This window comes from Colletotrichum paranaense (genome assembly GCF_030867605.1).
Source record: "Colletotrichum paranaense strain IMI 384185 chromosome Unknown Scaffold_5.1, whole genome shotgun sequence".
NCBI classification, from domain to species: Eukaryota; Fungi; Ascomycota; class Sordariomycetes; order Glomerellales; family Glomerellaceae; genus Colletotrichum; species Colletotrichum paranaense.
The window spans coordinates 378,248-395,110 of record NW_026848963.1 but is presented as its reverse complement, the minus strand read 5'-3'; the positions used below and the strand labels follow the sequence as shown (position 1 = coordinate 395,110).

General features: G+C 53.2%; 7 protein-coding genes across 7 annotated transcripts; 3 read left to right on the top strand and 4 right to left on the bottom strand.

Moving 5' to 3' along the window:
* Nucleotides 1-878: 878 nt before the first annotated feature.
* CPAR01_06438 (uncharacterized protein) lies at nt 879-2,570 on the top strand (the record flags this gene model as incomplete). The annotated part of the gene is made up of 1 exon (XM_060490710.1): nt 879-2,570. The coding sequence occupies one exon, from the start codon at nt 879-881 to the stop codon at nt 2,568-2,570; it is 1,692 nt and encodes a 563-aa protein (XP_060349584.1).
* A 766-nt stretch (nt 2,571-3,336) lies between these two features.
* On the bottom strand, nt 3,337-4,287 carry CPAR01_06437 (short chain dehydrogenase; the record flags this gene model as incomplete). The annotated part of the gene is made up of 2 exons (XM_060490709.1): nt 3,337-3,943; nt 4,070-4,287. The coding sequence occupies 2 exons, from the start codon at nt 4,285-4,287 to the stop codon at nt 3,337-3,339; spliced, it is 825 nt and encodes a 274-aa protein (XP_060349583.1).
* Nucleotides 4,288-5,971: 1,684 nt separating this feature from the next.
* CPAR01_06436 (uncharacterized protein) lies at nt 5,972-6,280 on the top strand (the record flags this gene model as incomplete). Its single annotated transcript, XM_060490708.1, has 1 exon — nt 5,972-6,280. The coding sequence occupies one exon, from the start codon at nt 5,972-5,974 to the stop codon at nt 6,278-6,280; it is 309 nt and encodes a 102-aa protein (XP_060349582.1).
* A 615-nt stretch (nt 6,281-6,895) lies between these two features.
* On the bottom strand, nt 6,896-7,890 carry CPAR01_06435 (uncharacterized protein; the record flags this gene model as incomplete). Its single annotated transcript, XM_060490707.1, has 3 exons — nt 6,896-7,062; nt 7,346-7,604; nt 7,693-7,890. 3 exons carry the CDS (start codon nt 7,888-7,890, stop codon nt 6,896-6,898), a joined length of 624 nt encoding a protein of 207 aa, XP_060349581.1.
* Nucleotides 7,891-11,114: 3,224 nt separating this feature from the next.
* Nucleotides 11,115-11,457, bottom strand: CPAR01_06434 (uncharacterized protein; the record flags this gene model as incomplete). Its single annotated transcript, XM_060490706.1, has 2 exons — nt 11,115-11,271; nt 11,381-11,457. The coding sequence occupies 2 exons, from the start codon at nt 11,455-11,457 to the stop codon at nt 11,115-11,117; spliced, it is 234 nt and encodes a 77-aa protein (XP_060349580.1).
* Nucleotides 11,432-12,794, top strand: CPAR01_06433 (trypsin; the record flags this gene model as incomplete). The annotated part of the gene is made up of 2 exons (XM_060490705.1): nt 11,432-11,521; nt 11,580-12,794. 2 exons carry the CDS (start codon nt 11,432-11,434, stop codon nt 12,792-12,794), a joined length of 1,305 nt encoding a protein of 434 aa, XP_060349579.1.
* A 3,006-nt stretch (nt 12,795-15,800) lies between these two features.
* On the bottom strand, nt 15,801-16,456 carry CPAR01_06432 (uncharacterized protein; the record flags this gene model as incomplete). The annotated part of the gene is made up of 3 exons (XM_060490704.1): nt 15,801-15,988; nt 16,243-16,298; nt 16,350-16,456. 3 exons carry the CDS (start codon nt 16,454-16,456, stop codon nt 15,801-15,803), a joined length of 351 nt encoding a protein of 116 aa, XP_060349578.1.
* Nucleotides 16,457-16,863: the final 407 nt, after the last annotated feature.

The following is a 16,863-nucleotide window of genomic DNA, read 5'->3' as shown; positions in this document are numbered from 1 at the left end:
GCATTTTGCATCCTGTCTAGACCATCGACACACAACAACCCAAACTATCCGAGAAAACACTTTTTAATCGACTGTATTCTACTTCGACTTCGTCCATCCGTTTCTTCTTCGCAACAAATACATCAGAGAAAAAGTCCACTTCTTAATTTTCAGCACCGCTCCGTCCCATCCGACGTATAGCAACGCAAACTCTCCCAGACGCAGGCACATCAGGTTCGCAGCTACCCCACAACTATTCGGTTTCTTGAGGAAGCCACAGTTGCCTAACTTTCTCTCCTGCCAACCTTGTAGCGACAATACTCTCGCTTGCGCCTTGAACAAAGAAGAGTTAGTTCTTTGTGGTCCACACCTCTTTCCTCGACCATAACCGCTTCTTGCCAAGTGTCTCTAGACGCCCCAGTGCTGTCTACACATCTTCATCGGCATCACATTGTCGCCCACTCTTTCATCATTACAATCATTTTTTGTCTTCCCTTGACCTCGACGCCCGGTTACGCGACCACCTAATCTCACCCACCACCCACGCCGTCAATCGATATCATCCAAAACACTGCCGATTTTTGGATTTCGACTTTTTGGCACCTTCAACAACTCCGTCGACAGCCTTTTGCTACGATTCCAGGACTAGCTCCGGATTTAGGCCAAGGATCGTTCGGACACAAAACTGCCTTCACGGACAGAACTGCCAACCGAGTATCACAATATCTCTCTTGACAGGCTGCGCTCCGCATTCTTCCACTATCCTTCTTGTAATTCGACCTGGTCGCCTCAGCCACTTGCAAGGCTTCCATTTCTCATTTTCCGAGTCTCGACAACTCGGATAACCCGGCAATTCCGCCAACTCATTTCCGCGACCGACATCGATTCCCGTCTGAGCAATGGACGCAGGCGGTCTCGCTCAAATGAACTCAACAAACTTCTCCTCGGGCAACAGCCTCGCCATGCCTGGCGGAGGTCTCGCCTCGCGCCGCGGTGGCCCCGTCAAGCCTCTATCGCTGTCCAGCGCCACTCCCGGCAGCAACGCCGCCGACAATGGGGCGCCTACTCCCCGTACCAGCCGCTCCCATCTTCTTGCTGGTTTGAGAACCGCTCCGAAGTCCGCTACCGCCGCCAACTTTTCCGCTACCAACAACGCCAACGTTGCTTCGCCCACGTCTCAGTCTTTTGCTGCTAGGAGCAACAACCTGAGCTCCAATATGTATGCCCAGGCCCAGGGTAACCAGTACAACGGCCCCAAGACAGCCCTTCCTCGGTATGCTGGTCAGCAGCAGCAGCAGCAGCAAGCCTACCAGTCTGTTCCCTCCAGCCAGCATTACAGTGCTGAGCAGGTTCTTGCTCCTCCTGAGATTCACTTCGATGAGCAGGAACAGATGGACCCGAGCTTGTATGCCCAGCTGGTTGCCACCAACATGTACCTTGCTCAGCAGCAGCAGCGTCTTCAGCAACAGCTTCTCAGTGTTCAGGCCGCCGCTCAACAATTCCAGGGCCTGAATCTGCAAGGCGCCCAGCAACAGATTCAGCAGCAACAGCTCGCCATGTACCAGCAGCAGCAACAGCTTCAGAGCATCCAGCAGTCGATGATGGGACAGATGCAGCAGCCTCAGCAACAGGTCTACACGTATTACGACCCCGTTACGCGTCAACAAGGCTACTACATTGACCAGGGGCAAATCGACCAGCAGGCTCAGCTGACTCAGATATACGCCGCCTTGGCTCAGCAGCAGCAACAGCAGCAGCAAGCTCCTCGCGTCCAGGTGTCCCCTCCTCCCGAGAACCACGCCACTCCGTATCGTACTACAACCCCTCCCAAGCGCTACGAGTCACCCTCTGAGGTTGCTCCTCTGCCTCCCCCGTCGGCGAATGCCTTTCGCCGTGGCCATAAGAAGGTCATGTCGCTTGCTCTGAATGGTAACAACCAGGCCAGCCTTTCGCCTTCCCAAGAGCCTCCCAAGTCTGCTGGTCCCAAAACGGCCTCTTTCCCGTTGACTCCTCTGTCCGGCGGCTACGGGCCCGGTCAGGGACGCGCCGGCGAGCACCCCATTCGTCAGCCTCGTGGACCTCCTTCCATTGAGGAGTTGAAGGCCAAGCCCATTGCAAAGATGGAGGGCAGCAAGAACTTTGCCACCCGCGCCCGCCGATCTGCAGTTCACAACCTTGTCCGTGCTGGACGTGAGCGTAGAAAGGGCCCAGGCAGTTCCAATGGTAGCATGAGCCCGGTCTCAGAGAGTGCTGAAGAAGAGTCTGGTACCCCCATCACCGACAATGAGTCCGACTCTGGTCGCAGTGGATCCGGCAGCCTTGCCGGCGATATCGACTGCTCCCTGCCTAGCTCAAGAACTTCGACCAACGGCAGCTGGGGAGCTATTGGTTCCGACCGCCCGAGCTCCCGTCAAAGAACTCGCAAGAGTGTTGACAGCATTGGCAGCAACGAGAGCGGCGAGAACAGCTTCGCCAGCGTCTTCAAGAACTCGGCCCAACGCGCCGGTGTTGAAGTAGCGGACGGACAGCGCAAGGCGCCCATGCTGGTCTTGACCAGCGCCGAGAAGCGCAAGAGCGGCATTCTTGCGTAGACTTGTTGGTCCCCGGACGTTACGACGACTATGCACACCTATGTCTTTCCTTATTGACGACCTGCATGAGGGGGAGGTTGACCCTCGGCCCCATACCCTGCAGGATTGAACGATGGGTTGGACGGTCTGGCGCGCTCTTACGAATCATATGGTGTTCTTTTCGAGGGGTTAGGTGGCTCATTTTACATTTCAGCATCCGAGGCTTGGTTGACTCACAAATTCATTTTCACTTCTTTTACATTCTTAACCAAGTCATGGGATTATCGACAGCCTCTCGCTACTGATATTCCTCGCATGGCTCTGGACAAGCAACACCTCACAGACTCACAACAGTCTTGGAGCTGGACGGATCGAGAGAAAGATATACCATTGGGGCAGGGGAGTAAGGAAAGATTTTGGCCAAGCTTGGGTTTCTTTCTTCTCAAGTGAACATGGAACTTTGGTTCTGCGCGACGGGACTCGGAACAATTTCCTGAGATGGAATCGGATGAGCCCGGACGACGTGAGACGCTTGCTTTTCGTTTTCTCTTTAAGGTCCTCGTGGGAATTCTCTACAGATAAGGTAAACACAAATTCGCAGTCGTTTCGTCGGCGCTGGCTGGAAAGTCGGCCCGACGATCATGATGATGGCGGCTGACAGGACAGGAACGTAGTTAGCATAGCAATAGGCACAATACAGATTGATGCCCAACAATTGTTCTGTCCATATTAACAGCGCCAAGTGATTGATTATAACCAAGGTGTACGGTGCGTAACCCTATTTAGTCTATGCTTTGTTGCCCGACTTGAATGATTCCGCCATCTTGTCAAACATCTTTTTCTTGTCCGTCTCGACGTGAGCAAAATTCTTGGCCGGCCCAACGATGATTTCATCCTCCTCCCCCTTCTCGAGCGCGGCCCAGGTCTCGTCGGTGAACTCTTCCAGAGGCATACCAAAGTTGGTCTGGCCCGCCGCGACCAGGTCCGGCTGCTGGGAGTGCAGCTCCGTCTGCACGGCGGGCGGGACGACCTCGATGACGCGGACGTGGGCGGAGGACGGGCTCGACTGCAGCTGGGCGCGGAGGGACCAGGCGAGGGAGTGGAGGGCGGATTTGGTGGCGCAGTAGTTTGGGCAGCGGGGGATCGGGACGAGGGCTAGGCCCGAGGAGACGAGGATTATGGATGTCGTTGTTCGAGCGGTGCTGATGCTGGTGTTGAGAGATTGGAGGTGTGGGAGGAAGTGGGTTATGAGGTGGATTGGGGCGAGGTAGTTTGTTATTAGCTCTGCTGAGACGGAGGGGAGGGAGATTGTGGAGGGGGAAGTGAAGTCTATGCTGCGCTGGATGCCTGCGTTGAGGATGATTGTGTCTAGGGTTGGGTGGGTTGATGTTATTCTGGAAGGTTTGTTAGTTTTAGCATGTTGTCGTTATGTGGGATGGAGGGGGCTGGCAGTTGAGGTATCTCTGGTGACGTTGCCGTGCTTTCATGACGGAGAGGATGTAGAGATGAGGTAAACTCACTTCTCGACCCACGCCGGCAGGGCCGCGAGGTCGGCGATATCAAACGGCTCGGCGGCGACTTTATCGGCGCCGTGGGCGGAGACGAGGGCGTCGAGGCGGTCTTCGCGGCGGCCGACGGCGATTACGAAGGTGCCGTTTGCGATTAGGCGCTCGGCGAGGGCGAGGCCTATGCCGGATGTCGCGCCTGTGATGAGGGTTGTTTTGGAGGGGAAGGGCATTGTGATTGTGGTGGTTGTGTGTGCGCTTCAGTGGTTGAGCTTTTGGAGGGCTGGTGAGTTGTGAGTCTAGCTTCCCTGTTGCAAGGCTGGGAGGTGTATTGGGCTTTCGATCCCTCTGATCGAAATAATGGTGAACTTCGAACTTGTTGCGGGGTGGTGGTCGAGCCGATCTTGAGCCGATGTGTTTTGATAGGGTGTCTGAGGTGTGAGGGTCATTGTGACGTTCCCCCTGCTTCCGCGATCGCGGATCCGGTGGGGCCGGAGGATATGAGCGGGGGTGCAGCCGGCTTTTCTTTGAGCGATGATACTCGGGACGATGTGACGTTGATAGAGGAGGTTCCGTGCAGGCGGATATCAGTGGGGGCTGCTTGATATGTTGGAGATCGGTCGATGGGGGTGTTTGCTCTCAATCTGATGTTGTTGCTTAAGGCTTGTGTCGATCGGACGGTTGTTAATGAAGCTGAATGACTTGAGTAGGCGGTTGTCGTTGAGGTGTATACTTCCGCCTTGGATCATTATTTGCTCACGCGGGTGTATCTATTGCAGCCAATGTGCAGAGAGTAGGGGACGATCACAACGGTGAAGACCGAGAGCTATTGTACAAGCTGATATGATTCTTCTGATCAAGATGAGTGAGTGGGCGAGCGCGAATGGAAAAACGACGATGGAAAGCTCTGTTGAGAGATGTGCACATTCACTGATTACATTCTCTGGGGTATTCATAACTGGATACAGGTGTGAAAACAGGGCGAGAACACAAAAAACACTATATGTTTGATGATCAAGTATGGGTAGCAATACTGGCAGGGAGTGGTGATCACTCCAAGTTATGCGGCAGGGAGCAGTTTATGGCCGTCAAGTCTAGGGGCATGGCAAGCCAGCTGCGTGTTAATCAATTCAGGCTTGGCCTTTATATCCCAGTAGGAACCAAGTATGGGCTACTCATCAAGTGGTCCAAGGCGATACTTGACATAACTGGAGTGGTAATGACAATCGAAAAGCATCTGGCAATGGTCAAGTAAGATTGCAAGAAAACTGTTGCAATATGGCAGAGGTCTCAGAAAGGGGAGTGGCGATCGCAAGGAAACTAGAGCCGGCTGACTAATAAGAATAGAGGGAATACGATACCTATTTGAGGAGCTCTGTTTAGAACCCGGGACTGAACCCCAATGAGAGCATCCGGCTTCGAGGATTGAAGATGATTTAAGCTCCATCGACTAGTCTCAAGCCAAGTTGAGCCTATGTTGGACGTGTTCCTAGCCAGTATTGCTAACCGGCTTGGGAAGTTAGCTGTGTGCGGCGCAGTCAGACCCATAGATCTATATGTCACTGGGCCGTCTATGGAGACAGAGGGGAAAAATCCAACTTCACTCTTCCAACAATCACCACCTTTGCGCCTCTAGCTTATTCTCCCAATCAGATTGGAGCCTCCACGGTAACCCATATCTGGCTCGTAGCGGTCCACCATGCCCACTTTTGACTGCTTTCCCCTGCTCCCCCTCGAAGTGCGTTAACGCATCTGGGAGCTTGCCATGGAACCCCGCCAGATTGTGTACGGCGAAGAACCACCTGCCTACAGGCAGTGCCCCTAGCCATCATCTGCGCCGTCGCCTCCTCTACTTCACACCTGCCTCGAATCTCGGACGCACCTCCAGCGCTTTCACGCCAAGCTGAATGTCCGACGATGCGCAAGGTCATCATTCTTGGAACAGACTGCGAGTTGTTCTACTACAACTGTTGCTCAGAGCTACGTCACATGGAGCGTCTGGAAACTGTCACAATCCTTCATCTGGAGTCACCGGAGAGAATAGACGAGAATTGGTGGGCCGGTTGGGATGACATGATGGCCGGCTACTATTTCCGTGACGACCCTGTCGCCTTCTACACGCGGATTCTTGACCCCAAGTACCCGCCTTACGAGATCAACCCGGAGAACTACCTGAAAGTTGAGCGAGCCCACCGAAGAAGGCTGGTGGCGGAGCAACCCGACTAGTACGAGCCGGGCTATGAGGTATCCGACTCAGACGACGACGTCTGTGGACCAAACCGCTTTCGCAAAGGCTACGGCCGTCATCTGGAGGGCTACACTGCGCCCCCGTGGTCATCCAACCAACCTGTGCAGTCAGGATTGGATGGCGCGCATGTACATCGGAAGAAATTGAGTAGAGCGGCAGTGGATCAAGTCGCAAAGTAGAAGGGTGGTTGGCGATGGTCAAGCAGGCCGGTGAGAAAAGGAGGATCGTAATGAGGTAGATACCCAAGACGTTAAAGAAGGCATAGGTAAGGTAACGTGTAGAAGGTTGAGAACTAGAGAGACTGAAAGTGATCCGCTGCCTCAAGTTAGTAACTACTTGGTGGCATTACTTGTCTTTTAGACACACAAACAATAACGCTTGTATCACAATGAAAAAGTGCCTTGCAACTAACTACAAGTACCTTCGAAAACAATAATAGGCACAGGGGTGGAGAATAACGACTTGGTCTCGCGGAACGCATGTCCCAAGCCCGCCGCAAGGTTCCTCCTTTCCCTCTCAACACAAGTGATGATGGACTATTGCAGTAGAAGTTGCAGCTATTCGTTGTCGATAAACAGAACCAGCCCAACCGCCTATTCAGCGTAAGCCTCGCTCAACATAGACTGGAGTCTTTCGGCGATTCTGTCGTTCTTAATGAGAGGGACTGGGTAATACATGCCCTTGTCAAAACATGCCGTGACGAGATGATGGATAGGTTCGTCTGGTGATTGTCCAGCTTTCCCCAAGTAGTATTCGAAGCCTATTCGCGTGGCCTACGTGAGGGCATCAATGGAGATGCTGTTACCGCCAGGTGCCTAACATGAAAAGTTCAGATGCTGGAAAAACAGATCTTGTATCTGATTTACCTATGGATATGCATGACGTTCTCACGTGGTCACAAAGTTCGGGTTTTATGATCGAGCAATAGGCCATCGTCTAATTCCAGGAATATCAAATTATAACTATCACGCAGATTTTTGCGCCTACCCGACCCGCATTCCCTTCTCGGTACCAAACATCTTTCTTTTGACAGGATCACTCACGGCGAGAAAAGCCCAATGTAGCCAGTACCCTCATGAATGACGTCTTGGAGTTGTAGTTGCTGGTGGGAACGCCAAGTTCTCGCTTAGCGGCATCAACAAGAGTCAACGCGTTCTGGCGCTGCATCTTCTCGATGTCATTGACCTTTTTCGCGGTGTCCAGTTCCTGATGGAGATGCCGGATTTCCTTGGCCAACCTCTCCATCTCCTCCATCTGCATCAGCACGTATTTCTGAGCACGAGCAACGTACCCTTCGTATTCCTTTACACATTTGTACGTTAGTAAGTGCGCTTTACAAAATTCCGAGTTCCACAGGCGGGGACTGGGGAAGGCTTAGGTTTCAAGTTACCGCTTGGAGTTCTTTCAGTTGATCTTCGAGATCTCGGATATCTCCTGCCCATGACTGACTCTTCCAAGGCGCTTCGCCGGGCTCAGGGTCACGCCATGGCGTAGATGACATTGAGTACGCGGGAGACGGCTCAGAGGGGACCACGATGATTTGATGACCATCTTCGGAACATGGCGACTGCTCGGTTTTTTCTATCATTGCTTCTTGCCGGTTGGCTGTCTAGAAGCTGAAGGTTACTTGGCGGAGGTTGGGCGTAAATTATGATACAATTCTGAACTGAATATAATTGAGGGGACAATTTAGGACGTTATTTGGAATTCCGCGTGACTTATGTGTAAGTCGATAATGTATCAGGATTGACTGTCAGATGATGTTCAATTCGGCTATTTAGCATCTACTTACTTATATTCGAATAAGTACTTTTCGATATGTTGCACTAGAAAGATTTGTTTTGAGCATGAGTTGTCTAGAAGCTTCAATGACATTCACGCCTGGCAACATTGTATTTCTAGAAATCCGACATGGAATCCCTCCTCAGCCCCTACAGCCTTGAGATCTTGTATTCAGCCTTGAATGTCCATAGAAAGCTTTCTTGACCAATATGAAGCTCTTACTAACTAAGAGTGTTCACATGAAACTGCATTTTCATTAAGAATCACTTGAATTGTGTTACTTATACACCGTTGACTTCTCGATTATCTTTCTCCTTATTCTATCGAGAATAGGCACCTGTAAGACAAATGTAAGGGCGTAGGCAGAAGTCGTCCAGAGATCTGCAAAGCTTGCATATTTCAATTCCCTGTTGTTGTCTCTGTCATGTGGGCTGGCGACCAACTCATGCTATGACATCTCACCTTTTACTCCAATTAGATTGAAACATATAGGATCAGAGCTTTATGAACTGTACTGATTGATGTGGTCACATCTCATGAGGAGATGTGGGATATAGTGCCACAGAACAAGCACATACGAATCAAGCCTCCGCATTCGCCACAAAGTGGCTGACAAGGTCTCAGCATCATTTGGATCACTCTTTCACCAGTCCATTTCTACATGAAGAATAGTTTCAGAACTAGGCCTAGATTTCTCAAAAACCACTTCAGAGGTTCCGGTACGTCTCACTAACTGCCCGCTCAAAGCCATCTACCGTTAGTTACCGAGAGGGAAGTTCCGTCGCTGAAGCCGTGATGGATATAAGAGTCTGGAACATTTCCAATCGCGCACGTGCCCACTATTACTGTACTGCCCAGATGCAAAGGACAGGGGCGGGCCAAGGGGAAACTTGGCGCCGTCTGTTGCCCTGAAACTCCTGCAGCCACCACTCAATTTCCCTTTTGCTCCCGTCGAATAACGCTACGCGACGCCACTATTTCCCCAAAGTTCCATTCTCGATTGATTATCGCCAAGACGGAGAGATGGGGGCGAGGCGCTCTTGGCTCTGCTCCGAGCGTCACTCGGAAATAGAAACTGACTTCACGCCCACATCACGGTCGAGGGTCCTCTGCAATCCCTCTGTCTGCTGTCGTTCCAGAACGCAGTCGACGCCGTGTTGCCAGGTGTTTGAGGGAATTGATTTGGCGTGCAGCAAGACCTTCGACAACGTGAAAGAGAGTGAGGCTTGGAATTGGCGGCGACGAATACTCGGGTGAGTCGGATGACAATGTCTGTCAAGTTGTCATCGCCGTTGGAAAGGCTGGTCGCCTGAAGGCCTCCCTAATGAGGAAGCTCTAGAAGCGAGTAGGAATCTATACCATCACACAGCAGTCATTACGTAGCAGTATCAGAGAATCAACTCTCGCATACCGGCAAACCCAAATCGCTCGAGAGAGGACGTGAAGGCCAAAGGTGAGTACTATGGCTTAGTAGCCCAGTAATGAATCTGATGATAACCTGATCGTTGAAGCTGGCCAGCCACTTTGCGCTTATCGCGGAGGCGAATTATCCAAGTAATGCAATTTAGGTCTCAAAAGTGTTGGCATTGCTGAGAACTGCATGTGGGATTTCCAGACATGTGACGTGAGGTGTTATTGATTACTTACTCTGTACTACAGTAGCATCATAAAAAGGAAGAATCCTCTGATGCCAATTCGTCAACAAAGGGAAATGCCAAGAGTTGATATCTGCCCACTTTTGATATAACTCACAGCTTCCCCATTCATCGATTCATCCACAAAACAAACAGCATTTGCCAACCTTCCACTTCTTGCCATTTCGTCGCAGCCAAATTTCGGTTTGTCGCCAGACTCCGCAAGGTCCGTGCAGGATTCTGCAAGGCCGGACGTAGCAAAGGCCGTTGCTCATTACTCTCTCGGATTACCCCCGCATCCCTCAGTAACACGATGTCGCACTTACATTCCTCGTTGTCAACGATTCTCTATGAGGAGACAACTGAACAGCATCCTTTGAAATTGAAGCATCTATCTTTACAAGCGTTTCTTCTTGCAACATTACGTGCTTCTGCTGTGCCCTCGGAGGATTTCTCTGCTTATTGTCCGGAACGGGCCGTCTACGAAGCTGGGCATATGCCGGGTCCCACGGGTGTAGGTAGCTGTTGTGGCTAAGCATCAACACCACAGCTATTACTTCTTGTCTTCTGCAACTGCCCACGGCACTCATAGTCGACAACTCTGCATATGTCTTCGATCCATCCAGGTACTCGAGATTAAGTTTCTAAGCGCCAGTCGCCTGACCAAAAGAGCATCCTCCCCAGCAAGCGAGCTGCTCGTCAGACGCCAAGAGATAGTAGGGTAGCAGCGCTTGATAGGTTGGATGCGCCGGCAAACCTCTAAGAGGTGGAGAATTGCCGCGCCAAGACACCAGTTGTTCAACGCCTGCCATTCATCTCCCAGTCGTTTCCTCGATACATGGGTTGGGACCACAATCTCGCACCCGCACTTGATGTTTACACGGCCTACCTCCGTCCTCCGCGGCCCCCTCTTGGCCTTCCTAATACGCTCGGGTCTGTAAGCCATCATGCTACCTTCCCGAAGAGAGGACCGACCGAAAGCCTCATGGGCGAATTACTTAGTCGCCTGGCCGTCCGGCGCTGTACATCTCCGATGCGGGCGAGCATGTTCCCGTTGGCCTTCCGAATCTGAAGATACAGCCGCTCCGAAGCCGATGATCTGCACCTCATTTAAGCATAATGCCAAACTTAAACAAGCGTGAGAGGCGTGAGTTGGCGAGACCCAGTGCCGGGCCAAGAGATCCTGCACCTTATTGCTGAGCAGGCTAACAGCTCCCGTGCTCCCCAACCGTTGCCCCCAACACGCCCAACCTGATTCCTATCTTGAGGATCTTGTACTCCTTCCTATTTAGCTATGCGTATACCATCGCATCGCGGGGTAGGCGGTAGCCTCCGAAGACACCTTGAAGGACTCACCCGACTAACACTGCTAGCACTTCGCGGGGTAGCTCCCTTCTCAAGTGCCTTTTGAGGAAGGCGGCGGGAGCTCTGGTGATATCATGGCTGCAGTGACATCGCAGGGCGGATATCTTTTCGAGAGCTCCTTGTGGAACGCCCTGTTGATACCGGGGAAACCTGCGGTGACATCGCAGTGCAGATGTCGTCCGAAGTGCCTAGTGAGGAAGTTCCGCTGATCTCTTGGAAGTCTGCGGTCACATCGCGGGGCCATTGTCTTCTGATGTGCCTGTTGAGGAAGGCCCAGCTGGAATCAAGGAAACTTACGATAACATCACAGGCCGGCTTGGAGGCGAATTGGGAAGGAGGAGTTCCACGATGGCTGGGGCGATGGAGGACTCCATCTTGAGTAGCAAGTTAGCAAACAACAAGACCATGATTCTCGTCACGATCCTTGAGCCAAGTCTAGTATATAAGTTTGCATCTTGTCGTTCAATCTGGAAGCTTTTTTTGATCAGCACTCTAGACTCATCTGACTCTTCAGCAGCCTCCTAGACTCACCTCACTTCCCATCCACCCCGTTGTCTACCTCTTCAGAACGCCAATCATGGAGCTCACCAAGTTCCTCGGTTTCCTGGCCATGGTCCTGCCCATCGCCTACGGTGCCCCCACCTCGGCCGCGACTAGCCTTCACCCCAAGATCCTGGCCGCCATGAAGCGCGACTTCGGTCTGGATGCCGAGGCTGCCACCAAGCGCGTCGCCTTCGAGCACCGCTCCGCCGATGTCGTCGAGTCCCTCAAGGGCTCTGCTGGCTTCGCCGGTGCCTGGATCTCCGAGGACGGCACCACCCTCAAGGTCGGTGTCACTGACGAGGCCCTTGTCGCCGATGTCACCTCCGCCGGTGCCACCCCCGTCATCCTCGCCAACCCCCTCTCCAAGCTTGAGGAGGCCAAGGCCGCTCTCGATGCCATTGACATCGAGGCCCCCGCCCGCCGCGACGAGGCCTCCGCCTCTTCTGGCATCGCTTCCTACTTCGTCGATGTCGCCGCCAACAAGCTCGTTATCGAGTCCCTTGCCGGCAGCACCGCTACCGCCGAGTCCCTCGCCAAGGAGGTCGGTCTCGCCGCCGGCGAGTTCGAGGTCCGCACCGTTGCGTCGATGCCCTCCACCTTCGCCACCGTCCTCGGTGGTGATGCCTACCTCATCAACCGTGCCGCTCGTTGCTCCATCGGTTTCTCCGTCACCACCGGTTTCGTTTCCGCCGGTCACTGCGGTAGCGCCGGCGACACTGCCACCACCTCCGCTGGTGCCTCCCTCGGAACCTTCTCTGGCTCCGTCTTCCCCGGCTCTGCCGATATGTCCTACATCCGCACCGTCTCCGGAACCACCCTCCGTGGCTACATTGACGGATACGGACGTGGCGACCTCCCCGTCTCCGGCTCCACCGCCTCCGCTGTCGGCGCCTCCATCTGCCGCTCCGGCTCCACCACCGGTGTCTTCTGCGGTACCGTCGGCGCCCTCGGTGCCACTGTCAACTACTCCGAGGGACGTGTCACCGGTCTTACCCGCACCAGTGTCTGCGCCGAGCCCGGTGACTCTGGTGGTTCTTTCTACTCTGGCGCCCAGGCCCAGGGTGTCACCTCAGGAGGTTCCGGCGACTGCACTTCCGGCGGTACCACCTACTTCCAGCCGGTCAACGAGATCCTGTCCACCTACGGCCTCACCCTTGTCCGTGCTTGAACAATCAATCATCTCGCGGCCTTCGGTAGCAGCACCTGAGCTGATTTTATTCTTTTGAGTATATTTTGGACCCCTTCTGTATGTAGAGAGATGAGTATGAGGACATGAAAGCATGATGCCTTCCGATAGGGAAAATATATTTACCATCTGCAAGAAATATTTCGCCCTTAACAACCGCCATTGTGAATGACTTTCCAAACTGTAAGTAGTATGCTTTGAATGCATGTGAGTGATTGTAAAGTTTGCTCGTCACGCCTTCCATGCAGAGTTGATCTCTGACCCCACAGCCACATCCGAGTGGCTGGTCATTCATGTGGCTGGTTCTGTGTGCCTAAACTCTGTCTCAGAAAAGTCAAAACTCTCTCGGCCCTGCTCGTTGAAGATGCGTCGAAGCCTGCAGGATGCTGAAGCATGATGTTTTCCAAATCCGTACTGCAAGTAATAGACAGGCAAGAAGTTTTGCCACCCAGTGGCCGGGAGCCAGAATGACAACGCAGATCGGTTGCTCACCCTCTCGAATTTTGACGACCACCGCTTATGAGACCGCGCCGAGATCACTGTATCTCTATACGCTTGTGGCAGCATGAGAAAGCCTCGTTCCTTCGAATCCTAACGTCATGCGAAAGCGACAGGCAAGGTAGTGCCGGTGCAGTGCCAGACTCTTCCATGGCTCGCACGGCTCAGCCAGGTGTCCCATACTATGGACCGACTTGACGTCTCGCCACAGCTCTCGATAGACATGATTGGATGGCAAGGCTTTCTCATTCACTTCAATCTAAACGTTGGAGATTAGATCCTGACTTCAACAGTTCGACAGGTCTGACCAAAGAGGTTGAGAGACTGAATGAAAGTCTTGTTCCAGTCTTGCATTCATTGCCGCTTGAGCCACAGTCAGAGGCAATGGAGAGCGTTCAACGTAGTGCTTTGCATGATGTACGCTTCATCTTGATGCATCCAGTTGATCGACATGGAGGCATATTACGACGGCTCTCAACAGCTTGGGGAGGCGAGGGGAGTGTCCATGGTCCGCTCATCAACGGGTGACTTCTGGAAACATTGGACGGACCAAGAATAAAGAGATGCATCAAGAAGTGCATCTCTATATGTAGGATGAGAAGGCTTTTGTCTCCCAGGTTCTTCAGTGACAGTGACGATAACACGGGAGAAGTCTGGCATATCAAATGTTCGAGGGCAGAAAGACGCTGCCGGCCGCGAGCTTAACCATAGACATGGAATGTGATAGTCTATTCGGCTTACGAATTCTCGACCGACAGCTGAACGGCCACGCAACGGATTGATATCGCACACAGCTTTGCTCGGCATCTTGGCTTCACCAGCGAGCTACGAACCCCGAGAGTACTGCACCAGCAGCCTTGGCTCTCTTGAAAAACATCAGAAGGAGCACCCAGCCACGGGCCAAGCAAAGAGCCTTCTACCAAGGCGACCATTGGCATTCCCTGTGAGGTGTTCGAGCCCCAAATGTCCTGTTCACTACATACATCTACGGATCATTGCTGGGATGCAGCCCTTTCGGACCTGCGTACGCACATCGACACATTGGGGAGTTCCTGCAATGCATCCGACCCCGCCGTTTGCTTCTGCTGCTGCGTAATTATGCAAGAACTTGAGCTCTTGCTGGGATTTTCGCCGACACTAAGCTCGCAGCCGGGCTAAGAAATCTCGAACGCCCTAGCAGTCGAAGAGGACTCGAATTTCGTCGGTGCGTCTTCGCCTTCGCAGCCCCCCTCCCATTCATCTGGAGCCTGCAACTTTCAGCAGGCGGCCACTCGGCCGGGGTTTCTTCCAGTCTACAGACCAGTCATAGGGCCATGCTATCTAGAAAGAGGATCGACGGGGAACCGCGCAGACCTGCCTCCAGTTTTGCTCAGACGCCGTGGATATCTCGGCATCCGGTGGCAGGAGACTGAAGCCGGCTGGAAGGTCTTGGAGGTTGACTTGGCTCAACCGACGCCCTGAGAGGCTCTTCCGACGTACTCGTTCAACTGTGACATTGATTCTTGTCATGGAAGGCAATGCAGAGTAGAGAATGTCAAGACTCTGGCAGAAGACACCTAGTTCTTCCTTTCGATGGTCTCTCTCGCCTTCCCCAGGACGCACGGTTACCTGCCCGAGAGCCAAAGCCATCACCTCCGAGGTTCTCGATCGATCTAGACTTGGTGTGAAAGCCCACATGCCCTGGGAGTTTGGCCGCCAACGGGCTGTTTCTCACACTCTGTTGGACGATAATAGAAGGCCAATCTAGAGATAGAACTCAGCCTTGCGCCAGACCCGGAGAACTCAAATAGAAGCAGCATGGCGTTGCGCGCCACATTCCGTAATTTGGTAAAGATCTGTGTGCTTCTACGGCTGATAGCTGATCAAGAAAAGGAATGGAAGCCGTATGCCTTGGCTTGTTTCGATGCTAATCGTGCTTGTCAGCCCCTTCCTCAAAATGGTGTAGCTAAACAACTCGGGGCCGTTCTGTGAGGGCCATCGTCCGAACCAGTACACAAACCAGGACACGGATCTCCGCTCGGCAGACCCACAAGATGGGGAAGGGCTTGGAGGGTTACTGTCCGCAGACCGAACTCAGCGGCCGGCTTCGTGGTCCTGTCAAACGTGACGTCCGACGTGGACCCTGGAAATAGGCTGTTGCGGCGGATGTGAAGTACTGACTGAATGCATCATCAGGACAACAGTCGATATTCATGGCCAAATCGAGGTGCGCGTGGCAATATTCTTGCCTGTTGAATTTGAAAGATGTTAAGGGAAGCAGTCATCAGTAGCCATTCTTCAATGGCGTACGGAAGAGAACGCGTCATCTGAGATAGCGATGTGGTTGTTCCATTCAGATGAACCCTGGCCGCTGGTCCTAAAGAGCCACTCTGTCGGTGTTACCAGGTTCATGTGCCTCGCCGAAGAAGGCATATCCGACAAGAGGGGCAGGCCGTGATCAGGTCGTCCGGAGTTTTCCTCAAGGCGGCCGCATCATGCATCGGGACACTCTCAGCGCAGTGAAAAGGCACAGCATTGTCCTTCCATGCCATGCATCTCCTCTACTGCGACGGCGAAAGATGAGAGAAGCTGCGCAAGCTGCTTCGGAAAGGTCTGGGCACGTGGCGACGCGTTCGCCCGTCTAGATCCCCGGTCCAGGTCCAGGTATCCGGTACTCTGGAGAAGCCAGCGGATGTTTCCTGGTTGTTGAAACATCAGGCCATGCCTCATACAACCACGAAGCAAATGAAAAAACATCTGTGGCGACTAAGACGCCTGCAGTCAAGACTTGGCTGTCTTGATTTGAAGGCATGACTACGTGTGGTGTGTTTCTGGTGTCACAAAGGCGCGTCTACGAACGCTTCTTCTCAAGCTCGCCACCCACCCGCGCCCTATCAACGGTTCGGAACCCCTGCTTCATTTGCACAGCACTAAGTGTGTGAGCCTGACTTACGGTGATTATCCGGCGAGTCACCTTGTGGCTGCGAATAGCACTCTGGCGCCCTCTGACTGAATCAACGGCAAGCAGCAGAGACGCCAGAGAGCTAGATTTGGAGCTACGCCAGGTTAGAAGTAATGGGGTAGTTCCAAGGCTTGCCTACCCTCTCCCCCATCAAACGGGTGGCCGTAAATAGCGAAGGCGGAACACCGATGCCAGAGTTGTGCATTGTGCATGGACGTTGGGGAAAGTGCTGGAAGGGAGCTTAAGAGAGTCTGGTGTCCTGAGGTTCAGGAGGAGCGTCATGGTGTGGCGCATTGAGCTTCTCTCGGCGTGAACTATTTTGATGGGCAAAGGCGTCGACGGTGCCTGAGCTGTGCTGCCAGCTTTTCCTCGTTGGAGAGGAACTAAGACGGTCCGCGCGCCCGGTCAAATTCAACGACAGCTAGCCAGGTCAAGCCACTTGTCTGACCATTGTGATCCCGGGGGTAGAATCTGAAATTGCAACCGGCATGGCGGCCGGACTGGCTGCATTGGCGTTGCGCCAACCTCGAAAGCCTACCCACCCAAACCAACAGATTCACAGTGGAAGAATGGGACCTTTCTCACGCCGCCAGGCCTCGGGGGACGGGGAGA